The sequence below is a fragment of the Fundulus heteroclitus genome, chromosome 8 (genome assembly GCF_011125445.2).
Source record: "Fundulus heteroclitus isolate FHET01 chromosome 8, MU-UCD_Fhet_4.1, whole genome shotgun sequence".
In the NCBI taxonomy this organism is placed as follows: Eukaryota; Metazoa; Chordata; class Actinopteri; order Cyprinodontiformes; family Fundulidae; genus Fundulus; species Fundulus heteroclitus.
The window spans coordinates 35,400,250-35,426,539 of record NC_046368.1 but is presented as its reverse complement, the minus strand read 5'-3'; the positions used below and the strand labels follow the sequence as shown (position 1 = coordinate 35,426,539).

At 38.2% G+C, this 26,290-nt stretch overlaps 1 protein-coding gene across 4 annotated transcripts in view; it reads left to right on the top strand.

Annotated features, from left to right (window-relative positions):
• The first annotated feature begins 6,670 nt into the window (after positions 1-6,670).
• The window catches only part of sptlc1 (serine palmitoyltransferase, long chain base subunit 1), a 55,705-nt gene continuing 36,085 nt past the window's right edge, over positions 6,671-26,290 (top strand). For 3 of the 4 annotated variants that reach the window (XM_036140683.1, XM_036140680.1, XM_036140681.1), the window contains exons 1-8: positions 6,671-6,756; positions 12,917-13,024; positions 13,096-13,190; positions 15,268-15,361; positions 15,448-15,520; positions 25,224-25,356; positions 25,448-25,577; positions 25,757-25,846. In XM_036140683.1, the coding sequence (XP_035996576.1) occupies positions 6,703-6,756; positions 12,917-13,024; positions 13,096-13,190; positions 15,268-15,361; positions 15,448-15,520; positions 25,224-25,356; positions 25,448-25,577; positions 25,757-25,846 (777 nt within the window). In that variant the 5' untranslated portion in view covers positions 6,671-6,702. The remainder of the gene's footprint in view (positions 6,757-12,916; positions 13,025-13,095; positions 13,191-15,267; positions 15,362-15,447; positions 15,521-25,223; positions 25,357-25,447; positions 25,578-25,756; positions 25,847-26,290) is intronic. The other variant, XM_036140682.1, reaches the window with a different exon arrangement.

The following is a 26,290-nucleotide window of genomic DNA, read 5'->3' as shown; positions in this document are numbered from 1 at the left end:
GTTCTGCCTATGCTGCGATGCGTCAGAGCGTCCGCCATCTTAAATATGGCAAATCTGCAGTTACTCAGTCACTTAAACAGTATCAGAGGAACTTTAATCTCTGAATATACTTTGTATTCGTAGTATTTCTTTTTTGTAATATTACAAGTTTATTTTCGTATCCCTTTAGCTTCATTCTCCTGAATTTATTCTCCTAAAGAATAAAAATAATTAAAATAATCTAACCTGGCCCTATTACTCCAGGACTGAAATAATTCTGCAAACTGTGATTATTCTGGAAATGTTCCCCCTTAATTCTCATAATATGATGTTTTTATCATAACATTATCATTTTTGTGTTTGTTAGTTTATTTTTACTTTATGACTTTTTTTTCTCATATTATTAATTTTACCTCTTTAATACTCACCCAAAAAGTCTGTTCCTAAAGGTTCACATGTGACACAGTTTTATGAAATAATGAAGACCACAATGTTTAAATTTAACAAATTGATCCTTATATTCATAACACATAAACACACACACACATATACATATGTGTGTATATATATATATATATATATATATATATATATATATATATATATATATATATATATATATATATATATATATATACACACATATATATATATATATATATATATATATATATATATATATAGTTTTTCTCTAATTGTAGCCTCCTTTGCAACCTTATCTGCCTTTTCATTTCCTTTTATTCCCATATGTGCTGGTACCCACAAAAATATAACTGTAATTCCCATCATTTGAATTCTGAACAATGTTTGCTGGATTTCTATTAAAATATCTGGTCTACTATCTCAATGACTTCTCTGTAAACTGATTAATGATGAAGATGAATCTGAACAAATTATTACTCTCAGTGGTCTTATTTCCTCTACCCATTGTACTGCCAACAGAATTGCTACCATTTCTCCTGTGTATACTGATATGTTATCACTGATCCTCTTTCCTATTGTAATTTTAAACTCTGGAACAATAACTGATACTCCTATCTTATTAACTAAACTTTTTGATGCATCTGTGTATATCTGAATGAAACTATAATAACTGTTAATATATTTCTGTATTGTATCTGAATTAAAAATAAACTCCCTATCTTTGTTTTTCTTTTTTAATAATTTAAAATCTACTTTTGCTTCAGGTACTATCCAAGGTGGAACTGCTGGCATTGGTACTGTCGGACTGAAAATTAAATCAACTAATTCTAACTCTGTTGCTTTTTGCTTAACTGTCCATCCAAAGCTATTTTTCTCCCTTTTCTCCATTTCCCAACAAGACTTTAAAGTGCTTTGTGCTGGATGATTATCACTATGACCTTTTAAATTAGCCCAATAATTTAAAGACAACAGTTCTTCTCAGCTCTAATGGCATTTCTCCCATTTCCACCTGGAGTGCTGCTGTTGGAGTTGTTTTAAATGCCCCTGTACATAATCTCAAAGCCTGAAACTGGATGTTGTCTAACTTTTTTAAAGATGAACTCGGTGCAGATCCATACACCACACAACCATAATCCAATACTGACCTACTTAATCCGCAGTAAATGGCCTTCAATGCTTTTCTATCAGCCCCCCAATCACTTCCCACCAAACATCTCATAACATTTAACACCTTCCTACATTTGTCCTGTATTTTCTGTATATGTACACTCCATGTTATCCCCTCATCAAACCATAACCCCAAAAACTTAAAGTGCTTTACTCTTTCGAATTCTTGATTATACATTTTTAGTTTTATCTCTGTACTAATTCTTTTCTTTGTAAAAAACATTGTCTTTGTCTTATCTACTGAGAATTTGAAACCCCATTTATATGACCACTGTTCTATTTCTGTTATTGCATCCTGTAACTTTTTAATAATAAATTTCCAATTTTTCCCCCTCTTCCAAATTGCCCCATCATCCGCAAAAAGAGAAAACCCCATCCCATTCCCTATTTCCTTGAAAACATCATTAATTAATATAGAGAATAATAAAGGACTCACTATACTCCCTTGAGGTGTTCCGTTCTCTACCCTATATTTCCTCGAATAATTCTTCCCTATTCTAACTTGTATTAATCTCCCTTGTAAAAAATCCTTAATCCATCTAAATATTCGTCCTTTAATTCCTAATTGACACAGTCTAATTAACAATCCTTCTCTCCACATCATATCATACGCCTTCTCTATGTCAAAGAAGACAGCCACCACACTTTCTTTGTTAACCTGTGCTTTTTTAATTTCTTGTTCTAAACATACAGCTGGATCCATTGTATTTCTCCCTTTTCTAAAACCACTTTGGTATTTAGCTAAATATCCTTTCTTTTCCATATAATATGTTAGCCTTTCATTTATCATTTTCTCCATTATCTTACATATGTTAGATGTTAAAGCAATTGGTCTATAATTTCCTGGATTAGTACAATCTTTTCCTGGTTTGCGTATTGGCACCACCACAGTATTATCTGAGCTGTGAATTTTTACAAAAGTTTTAGCCAGCATCTCTGCCTTCTCCTCATCTCTCACTGCTATTATTTGTCCATCTTTTAAAACTGGGTATCCATACTCTCGTTTTATACCATTCATTCTTTTTATCATACCCCAAACTTTACCAATCTCTGTCTCTCTTCCTACTGAACAACAAAACTTCCTCCAGTATTCTTTCTTCGCACTTTTTATAGTTCTCCTTACATTTGCTTGAGATTTTTTATAATTAATAAAATTCTCAAAACAATGATTTCTTTTTACCTATTTAAAAGCTTTATTTCGAGATTTTATCGCTTTTTCACATTCCTTTGTCCACCATGGAACAATCTTATTTTTACGCTTTCCTTCCTTCTTTTTTATTGACTTTTCTGCAGCCTGTAGAATAACTTTACAAATTAAAATATTTAAATTTTCAACATCTTCATTTCTATCATTTTTTTCAATTTCTTGTTCGCTAATATTTCTAAATTTATCCCAGTCAGCACTACTAAATGACCATTTCTGCATACCTACTGTTTCATATTCTTCTACATTCAATCCTACTACTGTTTAGCCTCGTGAGACCATCCTGATCACGCGAGTGTTCAAGGTTTCACCTCGCAGATCAGTCTGGATACTCTCCGTTAAAGAAAATTTGGAGCCGTTCACCAAACGAACGTCCAATCAGCGTTGGCTTTGAGGCGGTTGAGGTGTGACGTAACGGGAAGCGCGACAGTTCAGTCTAAAGAACATGGCGGCTTCAGCTGATGAAACTAGCGTTAGCGTGGCTATCGAGCAAGTTTTATCGGAATTACAGAGTATTTCTCTGCTGAGCTAACGAGCCTTTACCTGCAGCAGCAAGAGTAGCTTGGCTTGTGGTTGTGTTTTCGTCGTCGCTCGTAACAGAGCGACGACGAATCTGATTGGTTTATTTGGCCCGTCTATCACCAACATAGGCCAATCAGCTAACCAGTATTTTCGCCCCTTCCCAAAATTACTTCAACGGAAGGTTTCCAGATGGATATGCGGAGCAAATCTATCTGGCAGAGCCAGGTTAACTACTGTTAGAGGTTTCTTCTTTCTTCTTCTTCTTCTTCTTGATTTTATTGGCGGTTGGCAACAAACTTTAAGTAGCATTACCGCCACCTACTGGTATGGAGTGTGGTTAGAAATGGACTATCAACTTATATAAGTATTTGTATCTTCCTACTCCTACCTTTAATATATAATTTAACTAAATGAATTTCCTATTTATATATACCTACATACTCTCATCCATTTTTATATATATCTTTATAATCCACCCCCCTAGATCATGCACCCATTCACACACACACCTATTTTAATCATATTCTTTGAAATAATTTAGTTTTCTTTAAATATTTAATAATTATTTGTATATGTTTACTCCCCGAATTCTTCCTCAAAATATCTATCAAATTAATCTTTTCCTTAATACATTCAAACTCTCTTTTCATATACCTTCTTTCTCTTTCATACTTATGGCATTCTAACATAACATGTTCTATCGTTTCATATCTGTCACAATACTCACATTTTCCATTATTATGCTTTTGTATTTTAAAAAGTGTATAATTAAGACCTGTATGCCCTAATCTTAATCTTGTTATCACCCTTCCTTCCTTCCTTTCTATTTCTTCTTTCATTTCTTTTCTCTCCTACTATCTTCTGTATTTTATAAAACTATCTTCCTGTTTTTTCTTCATCCCACCTTTTTTGCCATTTTTCCATCAGTTTTTCTTTAACCATACTCTTTCCCTCATATTTACTTGTTTTAACTTTAAAACTAATATTATTATGAATTGCCCTTTTTGCCATATTATCTGCCCTCTCATTTCCTTCTACCCCTATATGCGCTGGAATCCATACAAATACAACTACCAGCCCCATATTCTGTATTCTATACAATGTATAAAATATTTCTAATAATATATCCATCCTACTATCTGATTGAACATTTTTTAAGCTTAATAATGCTGAACTTGAATCTGAACATATCACTGTTTTTAATGGTTTTATTTCTTCCACCCATTGCAAGGCTAACAATATTGCCAACATTTCTCCTGTGTATACTGATAACCCATCTGTGCTCCGTTTTCCTATTTTTACTTCGAATTCTGGCACCACAACAGCTACTCCTATCTTCCCATTTATCTTTGACGCGTCTGTATAAATTTTAATATATTTGTAATATTTGTTTATATGTATCTGTACTGAATATTTATCTACCGTGTATGATTTATCTTGTTTCTTTTCTATTATTGACATGTCTACATTTGCTTCTGGTAAAATCCATGGCGGTATTATTGACATTGGTGTTTTACTTATTTCTAAACTATCAATCTTGAATTATTTTATTTTATTTCCAATATTCCATCCAAAACTCCTCATTTCTTTCTTTTCTTTTTCCCAACATGGACCTAAAATTTCCCGAGTTGGATGATCAATTTTATTGCTTTGTAAATTTAACCAGTAATTTATTTCTAGTTTTGTTCTTCTTAAATCTAATGGCATTTCTCCCATTTCTACTTCTATTGCAGCTGTTGGTGTGGTTTTAAATGCTCCAGTACATATTCTTATTGCCTGATGTTGAATTATGTCTAATTTATTCAGATGTGTTTTAGCTGCTGAACCGTAAACTATGCACCCAAAGTCTATGTTAGATCTTATCATTCCATTATAAATCTGCTTCATTGATTTTCTATCCGCTCCCCAGTCACTGCCAGCCAACCATCTTAATATATTTAAGATTTTCTTACACTTATCAACCACTTTTTGAATATGTATATTCCAGTTTAGTTTTTCATCAAACCATATTCCTAAAAATTTTATACACTTTACTTGTTCTAATTCTTGATTATATCATTTTAATTTTATTTCCTTGTTTATTTTTTTTGTGAATATCATTACTTTTGTCTTTTCAACTGAAAACTTGAATCCCCATTGCAAAGCCCATTTTTCTATTTCAATGATAACCTTTTGTACTTTCTTTACCATATGATCTACATTTTTCCCTCTTTTCCAGACCGCTCCATCATCTGCAAATAATGAACATCCTATTTCTTTTCCAATACCATTAAACACATTATTTATCATAATTAAGAACAGTAAAGGACTTATAATGCTTCCTTGCGGAGTTCCATTTTCTGCCTGTCTTTAATCCATTTAAATAATTTCCTTTAATATCCAACATATATAGTTTAATCAACAATCCCTCCACCCACATCATATCGTATGCTTTTTCTATATCAAAAAATACTGCCACCACACTTTCTTTATTTACTTGTGCTCTTCTAATTTCATGTTCTAAACATAACGTTGGATCATTAGTGCTCCTCCCTTTTCTAAACCCACTTTGATACTTTGATATATATCCTTTACTACTTAAATAATAAACCATCCTATTATTAATCATTCTTTCCATTATTTTACATAAATTGGATGTTAAAGCTATTGGTCTGTAGTTTCCTGGGTTTGAATTATCTTTTCCTGGTTTTGCTATTGGTATTATAACTGATTCCTTCCAATTCATTGGTAATTTTCCTTCCTCCCAAATTTTATTATATACTTGCAATATTACATCTTTTGATTTTTCACTAAGTTGTCTTATCATTCTATAACAAATCTTATCTTTACCTGGTGCTGTATTTTTGTCTTCCTGAGTGCAGAATTCAATTCAGCTTTTGTGAACTCAACATTTAACAAATTATTTGTTTCTTCAACATTCTCTAATAGCTCTTTATATTTAAGTTTTGTATTTTCTCTCCCTCTCCTTCAATTGAGGTTTGGCCATACGTACCGGATTAAATGGTACTCTGTTTATCTGAGGAAAACATAGGAATGGCAAATGTGAATATTGTGGGGTAGATGAAACCGTTGAACATGTGATGTTATACTGTAATAAATATGAGGAGGAGAGACAGCAATTCATTCGAAATTTGAGTAAAGTAAAAGTTAAATTAGATTTATTTCAATTATTCAGAAGTTATTCAGATAGTAACATTTACAGTATAGTATTTCGATATCTAAAAGTAACATATTTATATAATATATATTATATTATATAATTTAATTCCTGAGAGTCATTCTGGTCCACACTCCATTCCAGTAGATGGCGGAAATGCATCTATTTGTTGTTTGCCAACCGCCAAAAAATTTCAAAGAAGAAGAAGAAGAAGAAGAAGAAGAAGAAGAAGAAGAAGAAGAAGAAGAAGATGGCTTCCGGGCAGCAATGGGTGTTGGTGGAAATGGTACAAGCTTTTTATGAGGTAATGTTACCTTTTTATTAACCTAATGTCTAGATATTCTTGTGTACACATACAGATTTCTCATATTTGATGAATATATTGCAGTTTTAAATCGTTTGGAGTTTTCTCAGTTAGATCCTAGTAGGCCTGCGCCTATAGCCCGGAAGAAGTGTATGAGCCTCTACAGATAATGGCCGTAGAGGCACTTTTGTTCCTGCTGCAGTGTGCTTTTATAATGAGCACTTTGTATGATCTAATATTTGATACTGATTATTGACACTGATGTTGTTCTAGCGATGTGGCACTTTTATTGTGGTCTAGCAGAGTGTTTTTCCATGTATGTATGTGTTTTTTAAATATCAATGGCAACTCAATTTCCCCCTTGGGATTAATAAAGTAACTTTTAAAATGTCGCAGGAACAGCTTTTTCTAGTTGATTTTTGCTTTCTGTGTGTAACGGTTAACAAATACCCACTCAAGCTGAGTGTCTGTGGAATGTCTCCTTGTCTTTCTTTCAACACGTTCTACATAAGCACAGTCACAGTTTCCATCTTAAATAAAGAGTGTCCTTTAAATTTTCAAAAATTATTTATTAAATAAGATCAATATAGCACATAATTAATTGAAAGTAAACATAGCACAGGCATTAAATAACCCCAAAGACAAACCTTTTGCCCTAAAACAGCAGTGGAAGTGCAGCAGCGTCAGGTGCGTGCAGCGTCCAAGCTTTTATTGGAAATAATATCAATAAAACAAAAAAACAACAAACAAATGGTTTGCTCAAAACCAGCAACAGGAGTGCGGCAACGGCCGTGACACCTTTGTGGAAGCCACATGCCAGTGAAGGTGCCAGTGGAAGTGCCACTACTAGCTGCCGCAGCCGCAAGTTGAGCCTGCTGTCTCTCCACTTTTGAATGTTTCTCTAGCATTTTTTTTCAGGGCCAGGTTGGATATTTGCGGCCCTATTGAGGAGTAAGGCCAATGCGTGCTGGCTCGAGAGAAGTTTTGAGTGAATGCCCTTCTTTTCAGTTATTGCCCACACAGCAGAGAGAAATGAGATTTTCACCAAGGAAGTCCAGAAAAACTGAAGAGCGACACATTAATATTAAGGACCACTATGAACAGAGTCGGTCAAACTGACATATAATTTAATTATTTTCAAACCATGAGCCATGTCTGAAGGGTTAAAAAAAAAAAAAAAAGAGGACACTTCAGCTTTCTTTACCCAGACTCGCTGTATCAGAACCGTGGATTTGAGGCTTTCCCTCATTTTACACTGAAAGCTGTTAAGTTATGTCTCTGAAGTGTCCATTCATCTGCCTCTTGCAGTACAAGGTAGCAGATGTTGCTGGCCCATCTTTCTTTAAAAAGAGCTCGGGAGAGCTGCAGGGTGATTTCGCAGAGTTGTCCGCAGAAAGAAGCTGAAACCTGGTAAAGCCTCACGCTCCATCCACTGAGAGAGATGCCCGCAGCTTGTAGCTAGTAATCACACTATCAAATCATAGAAATATAACTGTGGTTAAAATTTTTTAAAGCTATTAATGTGTTCTCCTTGCTTACACCATCGATGGGGCAAAAGATCTAATATAAAGCTTTAAATAATGACATTCCAAAATCATCCAGGCAGAACAGTGGTGTTCTTCGGGAGCTCTTCGCGCTCTGCAAAGACTCAATCCGGGGAAATGTCTGAAGCTCGTTCCCTGGTTAAGTCGGTGATTAAGCCCGAAAATCTAACCACTAAAATAATTTGATTGCAGTTAAAACTCATTTTTATTAACATTTTCTCATATTAGCGAGGTAAAAGATCTCAAAATTTATCTCAGTGGATGAAAACAGCCAGAGAGACCAGAGGCATGGTTTGGCATTTGTGGCTGCAATACGAAGCTTGGACACCGGGGAAACCCGCTTCTGTCTCTCTCCCAACACACAGATGTGAACAGAGTGGGTCAAACCGAAGTATTAATTTTATTATTTTCAAACCATGAACCATGCCTGAAGGGAAAAAAAGAAAAGGGAACCATCAGCTTTCTATACCCAAACGAACTGTATGAGATCCGTGGATTTATCGAGGCTTTCTCTGATTTCACACTGAAGGGGCGGGTGTAAATTGGGCGAAATAAAAAAAATTAAAAATAAATCACTGTGGTTAAAATCTTGTCCTCACCCTATCATGACTGAGACAAATGATCTCATATAAAAGGTGTATATATTAATATTCAGTCCTGGAGTTAATTAGGTCAGTGATTGAAAACAGCCCTCAGAAGGAGAGAGACCAGGAGTCTGTCCCTGGCACGAGTGGCCTCTTTTAAGACCTCGACCTCAGGGTTGTCACCAGTGCCTACAGCCGACTCATATAAAGGTATGAATATGAACTATTTAGAATATTAAGAATGTGTGATCCAGAATTTATCCTGGTGAATTAATCCTTAAAAATATCCAAGACAATCTTGCATGTACAGGTATAGAAACATATATTTTTTTCTCTTATGTTTCATTTACTATGATGTATTTTTATCATTTGCCATTTCTCACTGTGTCAATTGAGGGTGTGGAATGAGGAAGGCAGAAGGGGGTGGGTGGGGGTGGGGGTGGGAGAGCTGAGCCATGCTTGCTATAACAGCATTGTAAGGGGGACTAATGGACCCGGAGACCACCGGAGTTCCGTCGGTGTGGCATACCTTGTCAGATTAGCATACCGGTAGTTGATCTTTATTGCTCTGTCTGTCAGTGACAATTATTTTATGGAAAAGTATTTATTTTATCGAAAGCATACATTTGTGAAGCGGTATGCTGTTGGTGCTTGTTAGAAAATTAAATTCATAAAGGGGTATGCTTTTTGGCAGTATCCATCCATCCATCCATTTTCCTACACGCTTTATCCCTGTTGGGGTCGCGAGGGGTGCTGGTGCCTCGCCGATTGCCCAGCTGTCAATCGGCGGGAGGCAGGGTACACCCTGGATAGGTCGCCAGTCTGTTGCAGGGCAACACAGGGCTTTTTGATAGTATTTGTTTCATATACAATTCATGAAGAGACAGCTGTTTTGAATGATTATAAAAATCTAACCTAGTTCAGTTTGGAGGACTGATTGCTGCAATTCAATCGTATGATATCGAACGATTATTATTTTTACAGTAAAAAATCTGCTTTGATAAAAATAACAAATACACTAAGTCAGTAAAACTTAAAATTTTATGGGGGTCATTTATAAAGCTAATAAAGGATAGAGAAAACGAGGAAATAAAGAGTTCAAAGGTGTGTAGACAAGAACACGTGAGTCAAAATATTTTTACAAGCAACTGAAATGATGATGATCATACAAAAAATATTCATAAGTCCACTGATTGAAAAAATGTGTTTATTGAGGATCCCCATTAGCTACAGTTTAATTCTGTTACTATTCTTCCTGGAGTCAATACCAATATTTTGGTATTGACTCCAATATTTTGCGGAGCCGGCTCTCAAGTTTTGGCTCTACAATGATATCCTTTTCTTACAGAAAATCAGGCTAACCGTTTCAAATATTGCACACTCATATTGTGGAGCAGGTGAAACGAAATTCCCAGTATCATTTACTGGTAATTTAATTTAGTTTTTTTAAATAGTAGTTTTTGGCCCAGGAGTATTTTTGGCTTGACGATTTTTACCCACAGGACAAAAAGTTGTTGGTGTTTTTCATGCATGAGTATACATCGCTCCCACTTTGTCACGAGCATGACGTTTGCAAAAAAGAAGCATATGTCATCCTTTACTGTTTCCACAGAAGTATCATTTAGCATATTTTTGCAAAAAAACATTGACGAACAGTTGTCAAACCTTTCTCTAGCAGAAAGCATGGCGTGTCCTTGTTATGTCACTGCCCATATGTGGTGTATTGTTTAATGTGGATCCCCATTAGTCTGTACCGTAGAAAAGACTACTCTTCCTGAAGTCCATCATTACCGTCCGTCCGTTAAGACGGACTGACAATTTTTGAATTCTTAAACATTTGTATGTGCAACACATAAACATACAAACATTACAAAATACATGTATAACATTAACAATTAGACATTAATTTCACCCTTAAGCATAGTGTTTTAGCTTCTTTTTAACAACAGATTCATAGACCTGTGCAATTAAGTAATTGGGAAGCAGATTCCACAATATTATGATGACAGTCCTATAGATGACAGTCCATAAAAGTTATGAACAGAATCGGTGACAAAGGGCAACCTTGGCGGAATCCAACTCTCACCGGAAACGAGTCCGACTTACCGCCGGCAATGCGGACCAGACTGTGACACCGGTCATACAGAGACCTGACAGCCCTTATTAAAGGGCCCGGTACTCCATACTCCCGGAGTACCCCCCACAGGATCCCTCGAGGGACACGGTCGAATGCCTTCTCCAGATCCACAAAGCACATGTAGACTGGTTGGGCAAACTCCCATGCCCCCTCCAGGATCCTGCTGAGGGTGTAGAGCTGATCCAGTGTTCCACGGCCAGGACGAAAACCACACTGCTTTCCTGAGTCCGAGATTCGACTGTCCGATGGACCCTCCTTTTCAGAACCCTGGAATAGACCTTACCAGGGAGGCTTAAAAGTGTGATTCCTCTGTAATTGGAACACACCCTCCAGGCCCCCTTTTTAAATAGGGGGACCACCACCCTAGTCTGCTAATCCAGGGGAACTGTCCCCGATGTCCACGCGATGTTGCAGAGCCGCGTTAACCAACACAGCCCCACAACATCCAGAGCCTTAAGGTATTTAGGACGAATCTCATCCACCCCCGGGGCCTTGCCACCAAGGAGCTTTTTAACAAACTCGGCAACCTCAGAACCAGAGATGGGAGAACCCGACCCAGAGTCCCCAGGCTCTGCTTCCGCAATGGAAGACGTGTTGGTGGGATTAAGGAGGTCTTCGAAGTTTTCCGCCTCCGACGCACGACGTCCCGAGTCGAGGTCAGCAGCACACCACCCCCACTATAAACAGTGTTGGTACTGCACTGCTTCCCCCTTCTGAGACGCCGAAGATAGTGGACCAGAATCTCTTCAAAACCGTAATGAAGTCTTTCTCCATGACCTTACCTCCACCACGGTAAGGTGGCAGCCCAGGGAGGGGAAATATCCTTTCCTGGTAAAATAACCTTGGATATTTTACCAGGTGGTACAACTTTTGTAGTTTTCAACAAATTTGGAAAGATACCTTCATAAAGACATAGATTAATAATATGACATAGGGCTTTAGTTATGTGTCTTGCTGAAAATTGGAGAAGCTTACCATCAAGATTGTCATGCCCAAAGGGGCAATCACTTTTGATAGAAAATAAGTTCTTCCATATCCTTTACTGTTAAAGGCTTGAAAACAAATAAACAATTATTTTTTGACATAATGTAATTTTTAATTAGACTCTCATAGGCGATGGCATTTCATTTCTAATTTGTTTCTATTTTATTTTTGATAGAATTGGTGAAATAATTAGCAATACCTTGAGGTCTTTGTTTCCCCATTGGCTTCTATAAATGATGGAATTGAACAGGTTGTCTTCCTATCCATAACTTCATTTAGTATAGTCAATAATCTTTTACTGTCACAGCTATACTCTATAAGCTTACATTGATGATATATTTCTTTTTGAAAGTAGTTTTGTTACTAAATTTCTTAATGCCTTTTAAGCATACCAGTCTTTCAGATGCCCTGATTTATTGGTGGTCTTCTTAAGCCTATCTCTCCCTTCCATATCATTTTTAAGTTCCCCATCTAACCAAGGAGCTTTTGTAGCTCGAGCAGAAGGCTTCTTCACAGGAGCATGTTTATCACATACAGTGATAAAGAGTATCTAATGCTTTGGGACTATGTTTTTCCTCCGGTACTAAGCCCCAGTTTACGTTGTCCATGTCCATGTCTTACCAAAATCTTCAATACATGTTCATTCTACATCCTCCTGCTCACATATATTTGTTTTGTGATGAAAAAAAAGTGTGCAACACCTTTTAAATCAAGTGCATAATGCAATCTTTGGAAAGCAAAAAGGACAGACTCAGATTTCTCATGCATAGCTTGAAAAGGAGCAAATTTAGCTTTTTGCTCATCCGCGTTTATTGGGCTCCTTTGACCGCATACTGACTGCCCTTATTTGTAAACTAAATGGCTATTCAAAACATCAACTTTAAATTTACCTTTATGCTGGTCTTTTCCAGGCTCCTGCATATCACCTGATTCTTGAGGGGATCTTGATATTGTGGATCATCAGACTTTTATTCTCCAAGACCTACAAACTTCATGACACTTACAAACTTACAGAAAGGGTGAGGATTGCACCATAAAAACCCAGATTGTTATGTTTAGTTATATACTAAATACATGTTTTTTGTTGCAGGAAAAAGAGGACTTGATAGAGGAATGGCAGCCAGACCTTCTTGTCCCTCCAGTTTCAAAAGACCATCCTTCTCTTAAATATGATGTTGTTTCAGGGTAAAACGGGAATCCTTTTTACTCCCTCTTGTACATACAGTGGGGGGAAATAGGTTCTTGATACACCACTGATTTTGCAAGTGTTCCCACTTACAAAGAATGGAGATGTCAGTGATGCCTACAGGGGGTGGGGGCGCTTTGTGGAGGCATGATTATCAAGGAGCTGTAGTCCGAATGCACCTCCTGTAACTGCTACATGTGCTTCAGGCACCTGTGTTGAGAAATTTAAGGACAGAGACATCCCACAACATTTTCAGGACTGAGTAACGAACTACTGTATTTTCCCGATTATAGAGCACACCTCAATATAAGCCGCACCCACAAAGTTTAAATTTTTTTTTTGAAATGTACATATATAAGCTGCACCGGGCTAAAAGCCACTGATGTTGAATGTACTGATTAGGTAGTTTAATTGAACATAACTGAACTGATTAGTTTGCGATTTGTGCCTGTAGCATCAAACAAAACAGAAAAGTTATTGATTGGTTTATTCATCATCCTCCAGCGCACTGAAACCACTGAAGTCATCTTCTTTGGTGTTGGAGTTGAACAGACTCAGAAAAGCTTCATCACATACCTTTTCTGTGTCGATGTCAGCCCGGGGCGAAGCTGGCTCTGACGCTGTGGTGCCGTCTTCACGTGGCCGGCACTCCAGCCTTTCGGAACCCATTAGTGATGGTAAATTCCTTCACGCTGCTCCACGCTGTTAGGATCCATTGATAGACATCAGAAAAGATGCTCTTTGCTTGCGGCCAGTTTTTGTGAAGGATTTATCGCCACTAGTCATCGAAGCTTCCCATTCCCCCCAGAGCGTTGCTTTAAATGCTCGATTTACGCTGATGTCCAGAGGTTGCAAAAACTTTGTTGTACCTCTAACAATCACAGCAGGAATTCAGTTGGTTCTCTTGATGACTGCTTTCAATGAATCGGTGATGTGGGCCCTCATACTGTCCAAAACGAGCAGTACTTTTTTCCAGTGAAAAAAATCCTCCTGGGTGCTTTCCGTAGCACTCCGTTAACCAGTCCTTCATTAGACTTTATAGTATCCATCCTTTCCGTTTGACTTTAACCACAATGTCCTTCGGGAGTTGGTCTTTCGGCATAGTTTGGGCTTTAAAATTACCATCAGGGAAAGCATTTTTCCAGAGTCGGTGCAGCCCAGGACATGTGAAATGTGTCCTCTCGTGTCCAGTGGTTTTCACCATAATGGATGATGCACTCGTCTCGTTTACGGTCCTGGTCAGAGGCAGATCAAAGGTCAATGGCACTTCATCCATATTTATAATGTCTGGTCCTATGGCGTGTTCCGGAATCTTTGTTTTAACAAATTGTCGGAAATTTGCAACTTTTTCCTGGTAATCCGGGGGAGTTGCTGACAGTTGTCTGCGCCCTGATGGACAGACTCTTTCTTCTAATGAATCTGAAACACCAGGACGGTCCTCCGTTAAAATCGTCAATATTTATTTCGCAGGTGACTGATATGGCTTTCAGCTGGATTAGCACGGTGGATACACCTCTGTCATATTCTCTCTGAGTTTTAACCCAGCCCTCAAGAACATTTTGAAGTTCAGGCTACCTACTTTTAAAACCTCTGAAAGCCTTTCTAGTCTTTTGGCATTGAATGAGTTCTTCCCACTGCCGTCTCCAGTGCCGAACCATGGATTAATTCATGTCAAGCTTATATGCAGCAGCTCTATTTCCTTACTGCCAGATTGATGGCCTTCGACTTAAATGTGGCATCATATGAACTTCTTCTTGTGGTTTCCATGATGAGTGGGTATGGGTTTGAAAAAAAATCCTCCGTTGTGCCTGCTGCTTGCATGTGCTAAATTAAAATTTGTGCTTTCTTCTTTGATTTCCAATTTTGACCTGTCTCACTTTCTGATAAAGCTCCCCCTAGCGGGTGAAGAAAAATCCACAGAAATCCACAGAAAAGCCGCATCTCATTATAAACCACATGATTCAAAGCATGGAAAAAAAGCGCGGCTTATAGTTGGGAAAATACAGTAATAGTGCTGTGTGTGTTTGTACTTTAAATTGTTTTTTTTATCAAGTCTTTAACCTTTTTTTATTTTAGACCACCCAGCCATAAAATCATAGTTAATGGAAAAGAGTGCATTAATTTTGCCTCCTTTAACTTCTTGGGTCTCCTTGACAACGAGCGTGTGAAGGTTAGTAAAATATTGTTTATTTACTCTTCATTTGAATTTGACCAAACTTTGATTTTGTTCTTCTTTGTCCTATTTGCTCAATACAGGAAAAGGCTTTAATGTCTCTAAAAAAATATGGGGTTGGCACATGTGGTCCAAGAGGCTTTTATGGGACATTTGGTGAGTGAACAGTGCTGCTTGTTGCCTGAAGTTTGCTAGAGAAGTGGACATTTGTTTATTCTAAGATGTTTCAGCACACAGACATGGTCAGTTCAGCTGACAGCTGTGCATGGGAAAACGTACAACTTAGTAACACAAGCGACACAGCAAGGCACTCATGCTCTGGTCCTACGGACAGAACCGTTTGAGTAGTATCTAATGAGCTATGTAAAGTTGCGTTATTTAATACAACTCAAAACATGAAATATAGATTTGTTACAACAGAGTGATATATTCTAAACAGTTTGTTAATTTTGATCATAGTCAATAAAAACCCAAAATTCATTTTCTCTGAAAATGCTTACATTACATAAGTCCATTAAAATAATAAAGAATTGTTACATAGAGAAATCTTACTGTTATGGATGCCATCATGAAAAACTGCTGACTTTGCAGTTATGCAACAGACTTTGACAACCACTAAAGGTCATTGCTAAAGAAGCTGGCTGTTCTAAGGGCTGTATTAAAGCATATTAATGGAAAGTTAGTTTGAATGTGAAATGGTAGATTAACGCAACAGAACACAATCATTAGGGTTAATTGTACCTTTGAGAGTATTGTGAAGTAAAGCCCATTTAAGACTTTGAGGAGTTTCACAAAGTATGGACTGCAGCTGGAGACAGAGCTTCAAGAGTCAAACACAGATGTATCCTTGACATGGATTATAGCCGTTCATTGAGTTAAACCATTCCTGAGGCAGTAACATTAGAAGCATCTTACCTGAACTTAGGAGAAAAAGGACTGGACTGTTTCTCGGTGGGCCAAAGTCGTCTTTTTAGGTTAGAGTAAACTTTGCATTTCAATTGAAACGAGGAACCGTATCCTCGTTGCTTGAGGTCTAGACCACAATCAATGAGGATCCTGTTCTTCTCAACCAGGATTTTATTATAAGTATTGTTGTTGTTTTGTTTTTGTTTGTTTTTATTGTTGACCTGAATCTATGCACAGCTAAAGTATTTTAAATCAAAATATTTATGTATACCAACAGCACAGCACATTTTATGCTCAGTGTTTGAATATCCTGCTTTGCAAAGGATTCACTGTTTGTGGCAGCTTACTTCTTATGGGTAGACTTCCCCATTTCAGACATTTATAGTTTTAGTTAGAAGTCATACTGTTCATTGGCAGAGGAAGTAGACACAGCACATGTAGTGTGTATCATTCCTTTAAAGGTGAACTATTATGAAAACTTCTCTTTGTGCATGTTTTTGTATTTCGATTTGGTTCTCTGCCGCTTCTACAAACAAAACAAAAAAAGCATCCAGCTATAAAGGTGCATTCACATTGAGCACAAATGTGGCAGGCAGAACGACAGATTTACATGATATCCCTATGCACAGGTGCCACAGGGAGCGAAGTGACTCAAACAGAAGCTAGGCGAAGCCGCAGAGGCAAATCTAGCAAAATGCGCAGGTTTTTGCGAGGGATGTGAAGCGACTGTTTCAGGAGTTGAAATAGCTGAACTTTTGTGTTTTGTTGCGCTGCGACAACCAATCAGGAACTAGATATGGCTGTGACATAGTGTGAAGTGCTGCAGCAGACACAAAGTAGTTTTCATTCAACATGGAAGACAAGCTGAAAATGGCTGTCTGTGGTCAGCCTGACTTCTATGACTCAAACCAATTATTACTACTTAGACGGGTTCAGAAATGGGGCAAGCCTGGAGACGAGAGTGTGAAGAGACTGGAGTGGCAGTTAAGTGAAAGCGTCACTAGATTGGGCCATTTTACTACTGTATTTCTATGGCATTATATTAGTGCCTTTGATTTGAGCGTGCAGTGAGACGGGTATTCAGTGTTTAAACATCAGACGGGCACGTGCTCAGCTCTGATAAACTCTTCTCAACCCACTATCCTCGCACTCTGTCCATCTCTGCGCGTGCTCGGTTCCGTGTCTGCTCGCGCTCGACCTGCTCCTTCCACGCTCAACACCAGCTGTACGCTGGCTCGACTCTGTCTCTGCGCTCGCGACTTCAAAAACTTTCCACTCCACCAGCCAATCACAGACAGGTTTTTTTCCCATCCATTCACAGTATGGCTTGCAAATACTGCATTCGGATGGATTAAATCAAAATGCTGCCGCTTTTGGCAGAAATTACAAAACATAACGGGGGCATTGAAGAAAAAAAGAAAAACAAACTGTTTAAAATTTTTGCCTAAAATATTTAGTCTAAAATATTTAGACTAAAATATTTCCTTGAGCTACTAAATACTGTTGCCTCTTTTTTAAAGATTTTTTTTGGTTTATATTAAAGGAATCCCTACACTACATCCAGAATCAACATTTCATTACTGTAGGTTTTTCAATATAGACCTAGATGAAAAGCCACACGCAAAGTCCTGAATTGAATGAGATAGAGAATCTGTAGGAAGAGATAAAGGTGATGACAAGGAGACCATCAGAACTTGATTCACTTTCTCTTTGCAAATCATGAATTGTCAAATATACCAATTGAAACGCCCAAAAACTGTTGATCCTGTTTATTAAGACCTTCTGGCAATAAATGTTTGGCCCACATTTATGAACCTCAATTTTAAAATGGACTTTGATTTTAAACTTGACAGTGAAGCCATTTTTATAATTTAAGGAACAAAGCAAAGGTAAAATCTATTCTTTCAAGTTAAAAATATAGAAACACACTAATCCAGCCATGATGAAATGAAGGCTTGGAGTAGTAATTCTCTTTATCTCTGAATCGGTCAGTCCTTACTCAAACGTCTGCAGCTCGTTCAAATGCTGCTGCACACCTTTTAATAGAAAAACATAAAAATAACACCTTACCCCATCCTGGCCTCCCTTCACTGGTTACCTGCTTATCTTAGAGATCAGTTTAAAGAACTTCTGTTTGTTTTTAAGGTTTTAAACAGCTTTGCCCACCTTACTTAAATGAGCTTCTCCTTTACCTTTACACCCCTGCTTGCTCATTGACGTCTGCTGACCAACTGCTCATGGTCATTCACAGTTCTGCCCAGAAGCTTAAAGAGAACAGGGCCTTCTGAATTGGGGCCCCTTAAGTTATAGAATGTCTTATCTTTGTACATTTGACAGGCCCCTCTGCTGTCCAGTTTTAAAACCTGTCTTAAAACCTATTTTTACTTATTGGCCTTCAACCTTACAGAGATTTTATCTTTCTTGACTATTCTTGGTACTCGTATTTCTGCTGTGCTGGCTGGTTCTATTATGGTTTATATAATTTTTTTACTATTAATAATAATATTATTATTATTATTATTATTATTATTATTATTATTATTATTATTATTATTATTGTTTTAAATTGTTGAGTCTTTAGCCAAGTCATTGTATTAGATGTTATCTCTTGTCTGATGTATTTCTGATGTTTGGCTCTTTGCTATACCTCATGTTAAAGTGCTCTTTTAATAATGATGACAATGATGATGATTATGATCACAAGAAACTTTTGCATCACCTCCCAGAAGCTGGAAAGAAAAACATTTCTCACACCTCACTTAGTAGCTCAAGGAAATATTTTAGGCCAAAAATATTAAACAGTTTATTTGTTTTTCTTTTTTTCTTTAATCCCACCGTTATGTTTAGTAATTTCTGCCAAAAGCCGCAGCATTTTGGTTTTAATCCATCCGAATGCAGTATTTGCAAGCCATACTCTGATTGAATGGGGGAAAAAAACTGTCTGTGATTGGCTGCTGGAGGGAACAGTTTTTTAAGTCGCGAGCGGAGAAACAGCCGAGCAAGCGCACAGCTGGTGTTGAGCGTGGAAGAAGCAGGTCGAGTGCGCGAGCAGGCACTGAACCGAGCATGCGCAGAGATGGAACTGAACGCGAGGATAGTGGGTTGAGAAGAGTTTATCAGAGTTGCACCAGACATGTTTTGAGCGTGCGCGTGTGATGTTTAAACACTGAATACCTGTTTCACTGCGCACTCAGATTTGTTCCTGCGCGCATAAATCAAATGCATAACTATAATGGCATATATTTCTGGCTTGTCGCCCGCTGTGCGAACAGCTGGTGATAATGTCAGGCAGCAACAAGTGGCGACATAGTACTGCCAATGTGAACGCGCCTTAACAAGTAAATGTTTTGTTGGTGTCAGGGAAACTAAGCCATTTCAAAAAATCCTCCTGATTTTTACGTAATCGACACAGGTGTTGTCCCTCACCTAGCAATTGCAGCGAAGTAAAACTGTAACATACAAAAATGTAATACATTACTTTTATATCACATCTTACACTGAAGTTATAATTATTATTGGAATAAATCACATACACAACTTAACATTGGCATTAATACATTCCAAAAAATGTGTGTATAATTCCCTTACACTTAAATGTGCAGTAGTTGTGAGAGAACCGTGGACCTAACCTGAAAATTTAAACAAGCACACCTTTCAGGTCCCGCTCCATTGCGATCTGCTGCAACCCTGCCTCCACACCACCTCCCCCAAAGCAGAGCCTGCCACACCAATGTGTACTTGTCATTTTCTTTTCTGAGCAGTTGTCCTGTAAAGAAGCTTGTTTCTGTGTCATTTCTCCACACAGCTGCAGCCAGGGGCGGTTCTAACATGTTTGGCACCCGGGCTTACAACCCCATTGCAACCCCACGAAAGAACAAGAAATACAATAAAAGAAAATATTACTATGAACAACACTGGAAAAAGATGAATTGCACAACTGTGATATAATGTCCTGTCCGTCCTTAAATACCATATTTTTCGGATCATAAAGCGCGCTGGATTTATAAGTTCGTGTCTTGACCATATCTGATTAGAAAATAAATCGATAGAAAAGTTGACCAATAAAAATTATCATTAGTTGCAGCCCTACTGTGGAGGTGAAATCTCATTATCTAAGAATGTTGCAAAAAATATAATGAACAGGTTTTGTATAGCCCAAAGGCCTATCCTAAATGTTTAAAAGGAAGCACGATAGACCAGTTCACGCATGACGTCACGAGCTACATCCGGGTCCCGCGGGTAGTCAAAAACAGTACTGTTCCCGTCTACTACCATGACGAAACGGGTGAATTAGAGCGTGCTTTTAGTTTGTTTATTTTTGGAATCTAAACAATGCCTTCGACTTGTTGTGCTCCCGGATGTACGTCGGATGTACGTTTCTTTCATTTACCGAAGGACTAAGAAAGACGAAAGAAATGGATAACTTCAATGAAAAGGACGCAGGCAGACAATCCCAATCGGCACTGTGGTCAAGTGAGCCCTCACTTGATTTTGTTGGTCACGTAAACACTAAGGATTACGGCAGTGACGGCTGAGACTACTTTTCAAAATAAAAGCAACATTTTCGCGGTGTATCGACCAAGTTTTTTTACACATTTACATCAGTTATATGACATATTTTATTTATGCTTTGTGTCATTTTTTTCTATTATTGTCTGCTGGTGAAAATGGAAATATATACTTTGGTCACACTCTTTAGCCTCAAAAACTACTCAAACAACTTTTTTTTTTTACAGGTGACTACTTTCACTTACAGATGACAGATGATGATCTCCAGAAGTCAATCTATATGATTTTGGATTTAAAAAAAAAAAAAGCCATTTAAAAATCTCAACATTGACTCAATTTGACCTGTGTTGTTGTAAATGTTGCTATAGAATTGGACGTTTTCTGCGAATATTATAACATCAGCATGACAATAGAAAATCTCCTGTTGTCGCTCAACAACTCTCATTCAAACGTGATGTGGAATTTCTAAATAAGAGCCACTTGAAATCTCCACATGTTAACTCATTTTGAACAAAGTTGCTGTCACTCTAGCAACAGAACCGTAGATAATTGATGCTTCCACTTCAGCAGGATAGTAGAACACCTCCAGATGTGGCTCAATAAGTTTCAGCCAATTCTGATGTGGAATTTCAAAATAAGAGCCAATTGAAATCTGTATATATTAACTCATTTTGACCAAAGTTGCTGTCACTCTAGCAACTAAATAGTAGATAATCAATCGATGCTTCCACTTCTGCATGACAGTAGAACACCTCCAGATGTCGCTCAATAAGTTTCAGCCAATTCTGATGTGGAATTTCAAAATAAGAGCCACTAGAAATCTGTACATATTAAGTAATTTTGACCAAAGTTGCGGTCACGTTAGCAACTAAACCGTAGATATTCAATCGATTCTGCCACTTCAGCAGGACAGTACAACACCTCCAGATGTGGCTCGCTTCCAATTCTGATGTGCAATTTCAAAATCAGAGCCATATGAAATCTGTATATATTAAGTAATTTTGTACAAAGTTGCTGTCTTTGCAGCAACTAAACCGTAGATAATCAATCAATGCTTCCACTTCAGCAGGATAGTAGAACACCTCCAGATGTCGCACAATAAGTTTCAGCCTATTCTGATGTGGAATTTCCAAATAAGAGCCATTTGAAAGCAGACAGTCCTACAGTTAGCAGAGGCCTTACTTAAAGCAGAGAGGTAGCCTGAAATCCAGCAGAGGCTTCACTTGAGACACAGAGGTGGCAGGAGCTCCAGCAACTAAACAGGGAGCAAAGTAGGCTGACAGACGTGGAGTGAGTGGAGAATGATGACAAACCGGCGGGGAAGAGGGAGGGAGGCTTATGTAGGGAGGCTGGCAGGTGGAGTGAGTTCTGACTAATTAATGGCTTACAGGTGTGACTGATTGCTGAGGGAGTGGAAGGTGAGCTGAGAACAACGGGAACAAAGCCAGACCAAAACTAAACCATGACAACTATTAATTTTGTTATTAAGAGTAACTGTATTGCACTACCCCTCCCCTGGACTGCCACCTTATCATGGTGGAGGGGTTTGAGTGCCTCAATGACCCTAGGAGCTATGCCTTCAGGGGCTTCATGACCGTAGTAGGGTCACCCAAGGCAGACAGGTCCTAGATGAGGGACCAGACAAAGAGCAGCCCAAAGACCCCTTATGATGAATGAAGCAAATGAACGGAATGTAACCAGGGTTCCCACGGGTCCTTGAAATCCTTGAAAGTTTGTGAATCTGAAAAATAAATTCAAGGTCCTTGAAAGTTCTTGAAAACAGCCAAAAAAACACCTTGTCCTTGAAAGTCCTTGAATTTTTTTGTGGGGTTGAAAGTTCACACGGATGACGACTCATGTGTCATTATTTTACTACCACACGATCTTTTAAAATTATGTTGATTCCACAGACTTTTAATCTGCAAAAGTACGTCCGCTCTTCTTCGTTAGTTGGTAGGCTACGGTTTAGGCCTACGTGCGTTCAATAGGTTACATTCTCGCAGTGTTGCCAACTAGCGACTTTTCAGACCCCTCCATCGACTCTTTTTCAAAAAAGCGACTAGCAACAAATCTAGCGACTTTTGGAGACTCTTACGTGAAAGCACGTATCGTTCATACTCTTGTCCTCCAGCGGCAGGTACTGCCGTGGGGCGCCTCCCCCGTCCCAACCCCGTTCTCCCGCTACCGCAGGAGTCCCTCTCAGCGCTGCAGTCAGAGACACAGCATGTTTACCCTCAGCGTCCAGACTGCAAATGAAGCGCGCATGCGCCAGGATTGACGGCGCAGGTTGATCATAAATAACTGAATTTGAAATATTTTATCTTAAATAAATAACGGCATTTGATTCACACAGACACTTGTTCATGTTTTACCGTGATTTGTAGGCTCCTTAGTGGACCACAAGAGAAAAAAGAAAATGTTAAAGAAAAGTTGAAAGGGAAAAAATTTGTAACTCCGCCATAGTGTCTCTTTATGGTTCATTTTGCCGATCTCAAACCCGGGTAAAGATGGAGGGTTAGTAAAATGCACTGAAATTGTGTCTTTAACAAGGGTAACAAAAGCCTGAGAATGATTTAAATATGTCTCTGAGCAGCTTTCTGGCAACCGTGGCACTTTAAACAGAAGTCAAAAACTAGCTTAATCAGAGATGAAAGTAAGTGAAACAAATTGATATAATTCTGAACATCTCAATGCTGCACTTTTTTCCATAAAATTCCATGAAACGGTAGACTAATGTACATCTTATATGTAATGTAGTATGGCATAGCCAAGTACTGTGGATATAAATGTAGGCTATGAATATGATCAATATCAATGTAGGCTATAAATTAAGTCCACTTTCTTGCATTGCTTCTGACCCAACAACTTCTATAACGTTAAGTCTTTTTATTGAATTTGCATTGTATTAAAATATGATAACCTATCACAGTAGGTAAATGCCGCCACGTGTGGTCCTTGAATTTGAGGAAATTGGTCCTGGAAAGTCCTTGAATTTGACGTTCACCAAGGTGTGGGAACCCTGTGTAACGCTTGCCCAGTCGCAGGTCACCGGGGCCCCACTCTGTGGGCCACTCTGGTGGACACCGGTGATGACGAAAGCTGTCAAGCTGAAGGAGTTCTATGTGGCTTTCTGGCCTATGGGACTCTGGAAGCAGCTGATAGGTACCAGCAGTCCCAGTTGCAGGCGTCCGGCTGGTTGCTGAGGCAAAAACTCTGTACCAAAACTGTTTATAGTGGGGGTGATGTGCTGCTGACCTACCCAGGGCAAATCTCAATGATTGCTTTTATTTTAAAAATTTATCCGAAAACACAATAGTAGCAACATTGACAACTTGGTTCAGAGTGACTAAATGTAGAGATTTTGTTTGGATCTGATTTTTAAATTCCACATCAAAATTGGCTGAAACCTGTTGAGCGACATCTGGAGGTGTGTTACTGTCATGCTGAAGTGGAAGCATTGATTGATTATCTACTATTTAGTTGCTAGAGTGACAGCAACATTGGTCAAAATTAGGTAATATGTATGGATTTCAACAAAACAAGTGAGGGCTCACTTGACCACAGTCAATCGACTGTGGGAGCCATCATACCACGACAGAATTTGCAGTATACACTTCATCTCTGGTAAATACAACTTAATTTTGCACTGGTCATTGTTCTACTTAAATAATTATATAAATAAAAAATTAGGATATATACTTAAGTCAAGACGTAAACGTTTGTTTCGTAATAATAATAATAATAATACGTACATGTACAATGTATGCAAACCCTCTGGCATGGGTCTGTGAAAAGGATTAAGACAAAAACACCAAAATAATCCTTAGTGAACAATGTTTTTTTTTTTTTTTTTTAACCTACCGGTGGCGGGTCTTCCTGTCTGTTTAGGCGCTGTCTGTGTCCGACTCTGCTTTCGTATGCTACACAAACATGTCTGAACATCCATCCATTTTTCTGACCCCTCATGGGGTCGCGGGGGTTGCTATGTCTCGATATAAAATAATTGTAGCCGTCCAGTGGTTTCATGGCTTTCATGCTCTCTCGTCTGTACTGGCCTGCCGTGTTTATAAGGTAGCTGTATATGTTGCCATACGGAACACTTGGCCAGCATTTCACAGACTCGCTCCATCCCTTCAGGCTTTTGCTGTGTGGATCTGGCAATCTGATACCATCAACCATCAACTTACTCTTAAAACGATCTTGTGATACGTTATCTAAAGAAGAAAAATACGTCGAGAACTCGTTGTTTCCTTTGTTTGCGTCCGCCATTGTGTTCGCCTTTTGCATACCAGTCCAGCGCGCATGCGCAAAAAACCTGGATCAAAACAATAACAATGAACTGGTCTATAGGTCACATTTTGGTTGGACCATGCACTGAGTGAAAATAAACCCGTCGTTATCTGTTTCTCTTGTTCTTATTGCTACCTACCACCTTTGTTCCCAGATGTCCATCTTGAACTGGAGAGTCGCCTTGCCAAATTCATGAAGACAGAGGAAGCCATTATCTATTCATATGGATTTGCAACTATTGCTAGTGCGATTCCTGCCTACTCCAAAAGAGGGGACATAATCTTTGTGTGAGTGGTTTTTACTCTGTGTATTAATAGACAGTCATTTAAATTGTAGGTAACTTATTTTTTTTTTCATGTTTTTATGTTTGGTGTCCAGGGATGAAGCTGCTTGTTTCGCCATCCAGAAAGGTCTTCAGGCATCTCGGAGCTTCATCAAATACTTCAAACACAATGACATGGAGGATCTGGAGAGGTTGCTAAAGGAACAAGAGCTGGAGGACCAGAAGGTTAGGACGAGTTTATTGAGTTTAATTCCTACTTTTAAGTGTTGCATTTGTGCTCTATACTGTACAAAACATTTAGATGATTTCTGAGCTGAGGAATGTACTTCTATTTATCTATTTATTTGAATCTGCAGTTTCCTTTTCTGGGTCCCAATTTTTATATAAACATAATTTTGTTGCAGAATCCTCGTAAAGCTCGAGTGACGCGGAAATTCATTGTGGTTGAGGGAATGTACATCAACACAGCTGACATTTGTCCCCTCCCTGAGCTGGTAAAGTCTTCCACTAATAAACTTTATATAAGATAAACTTAAAAAACCCTAACTGCACTGCACTGGCATGTCATCTTTTTTGAGGTATGGGGAAGGGGGTCTTTGAAAGGATTCATAACATTTTTCAGTTTTGGTTTCAGAATCATTGATGTTTGTTTTTAAAATGGAAATTATTCTGAAAACAAGACCACTATCATCTGCTGTACTGTAGGTACTGTTGTTGCTCAAAAAGTGGTATTAAGCCTGTCAACTAACTGTGTCTCAGCTGTCAGTCAATATCAATATGATCGCTACGCTTTTTTTGCATTAAGGAGCATATGGAAACTGTCTGTGTTACCTGGAACAGGTATGCTGAGTTTTCCCTCCAAATTTTGTCTGCGCCACATCATTATCTGAGTAGCTGCTGCTAGCTAACCACAGTGGACAGAGAAAGAAGCAGGATCT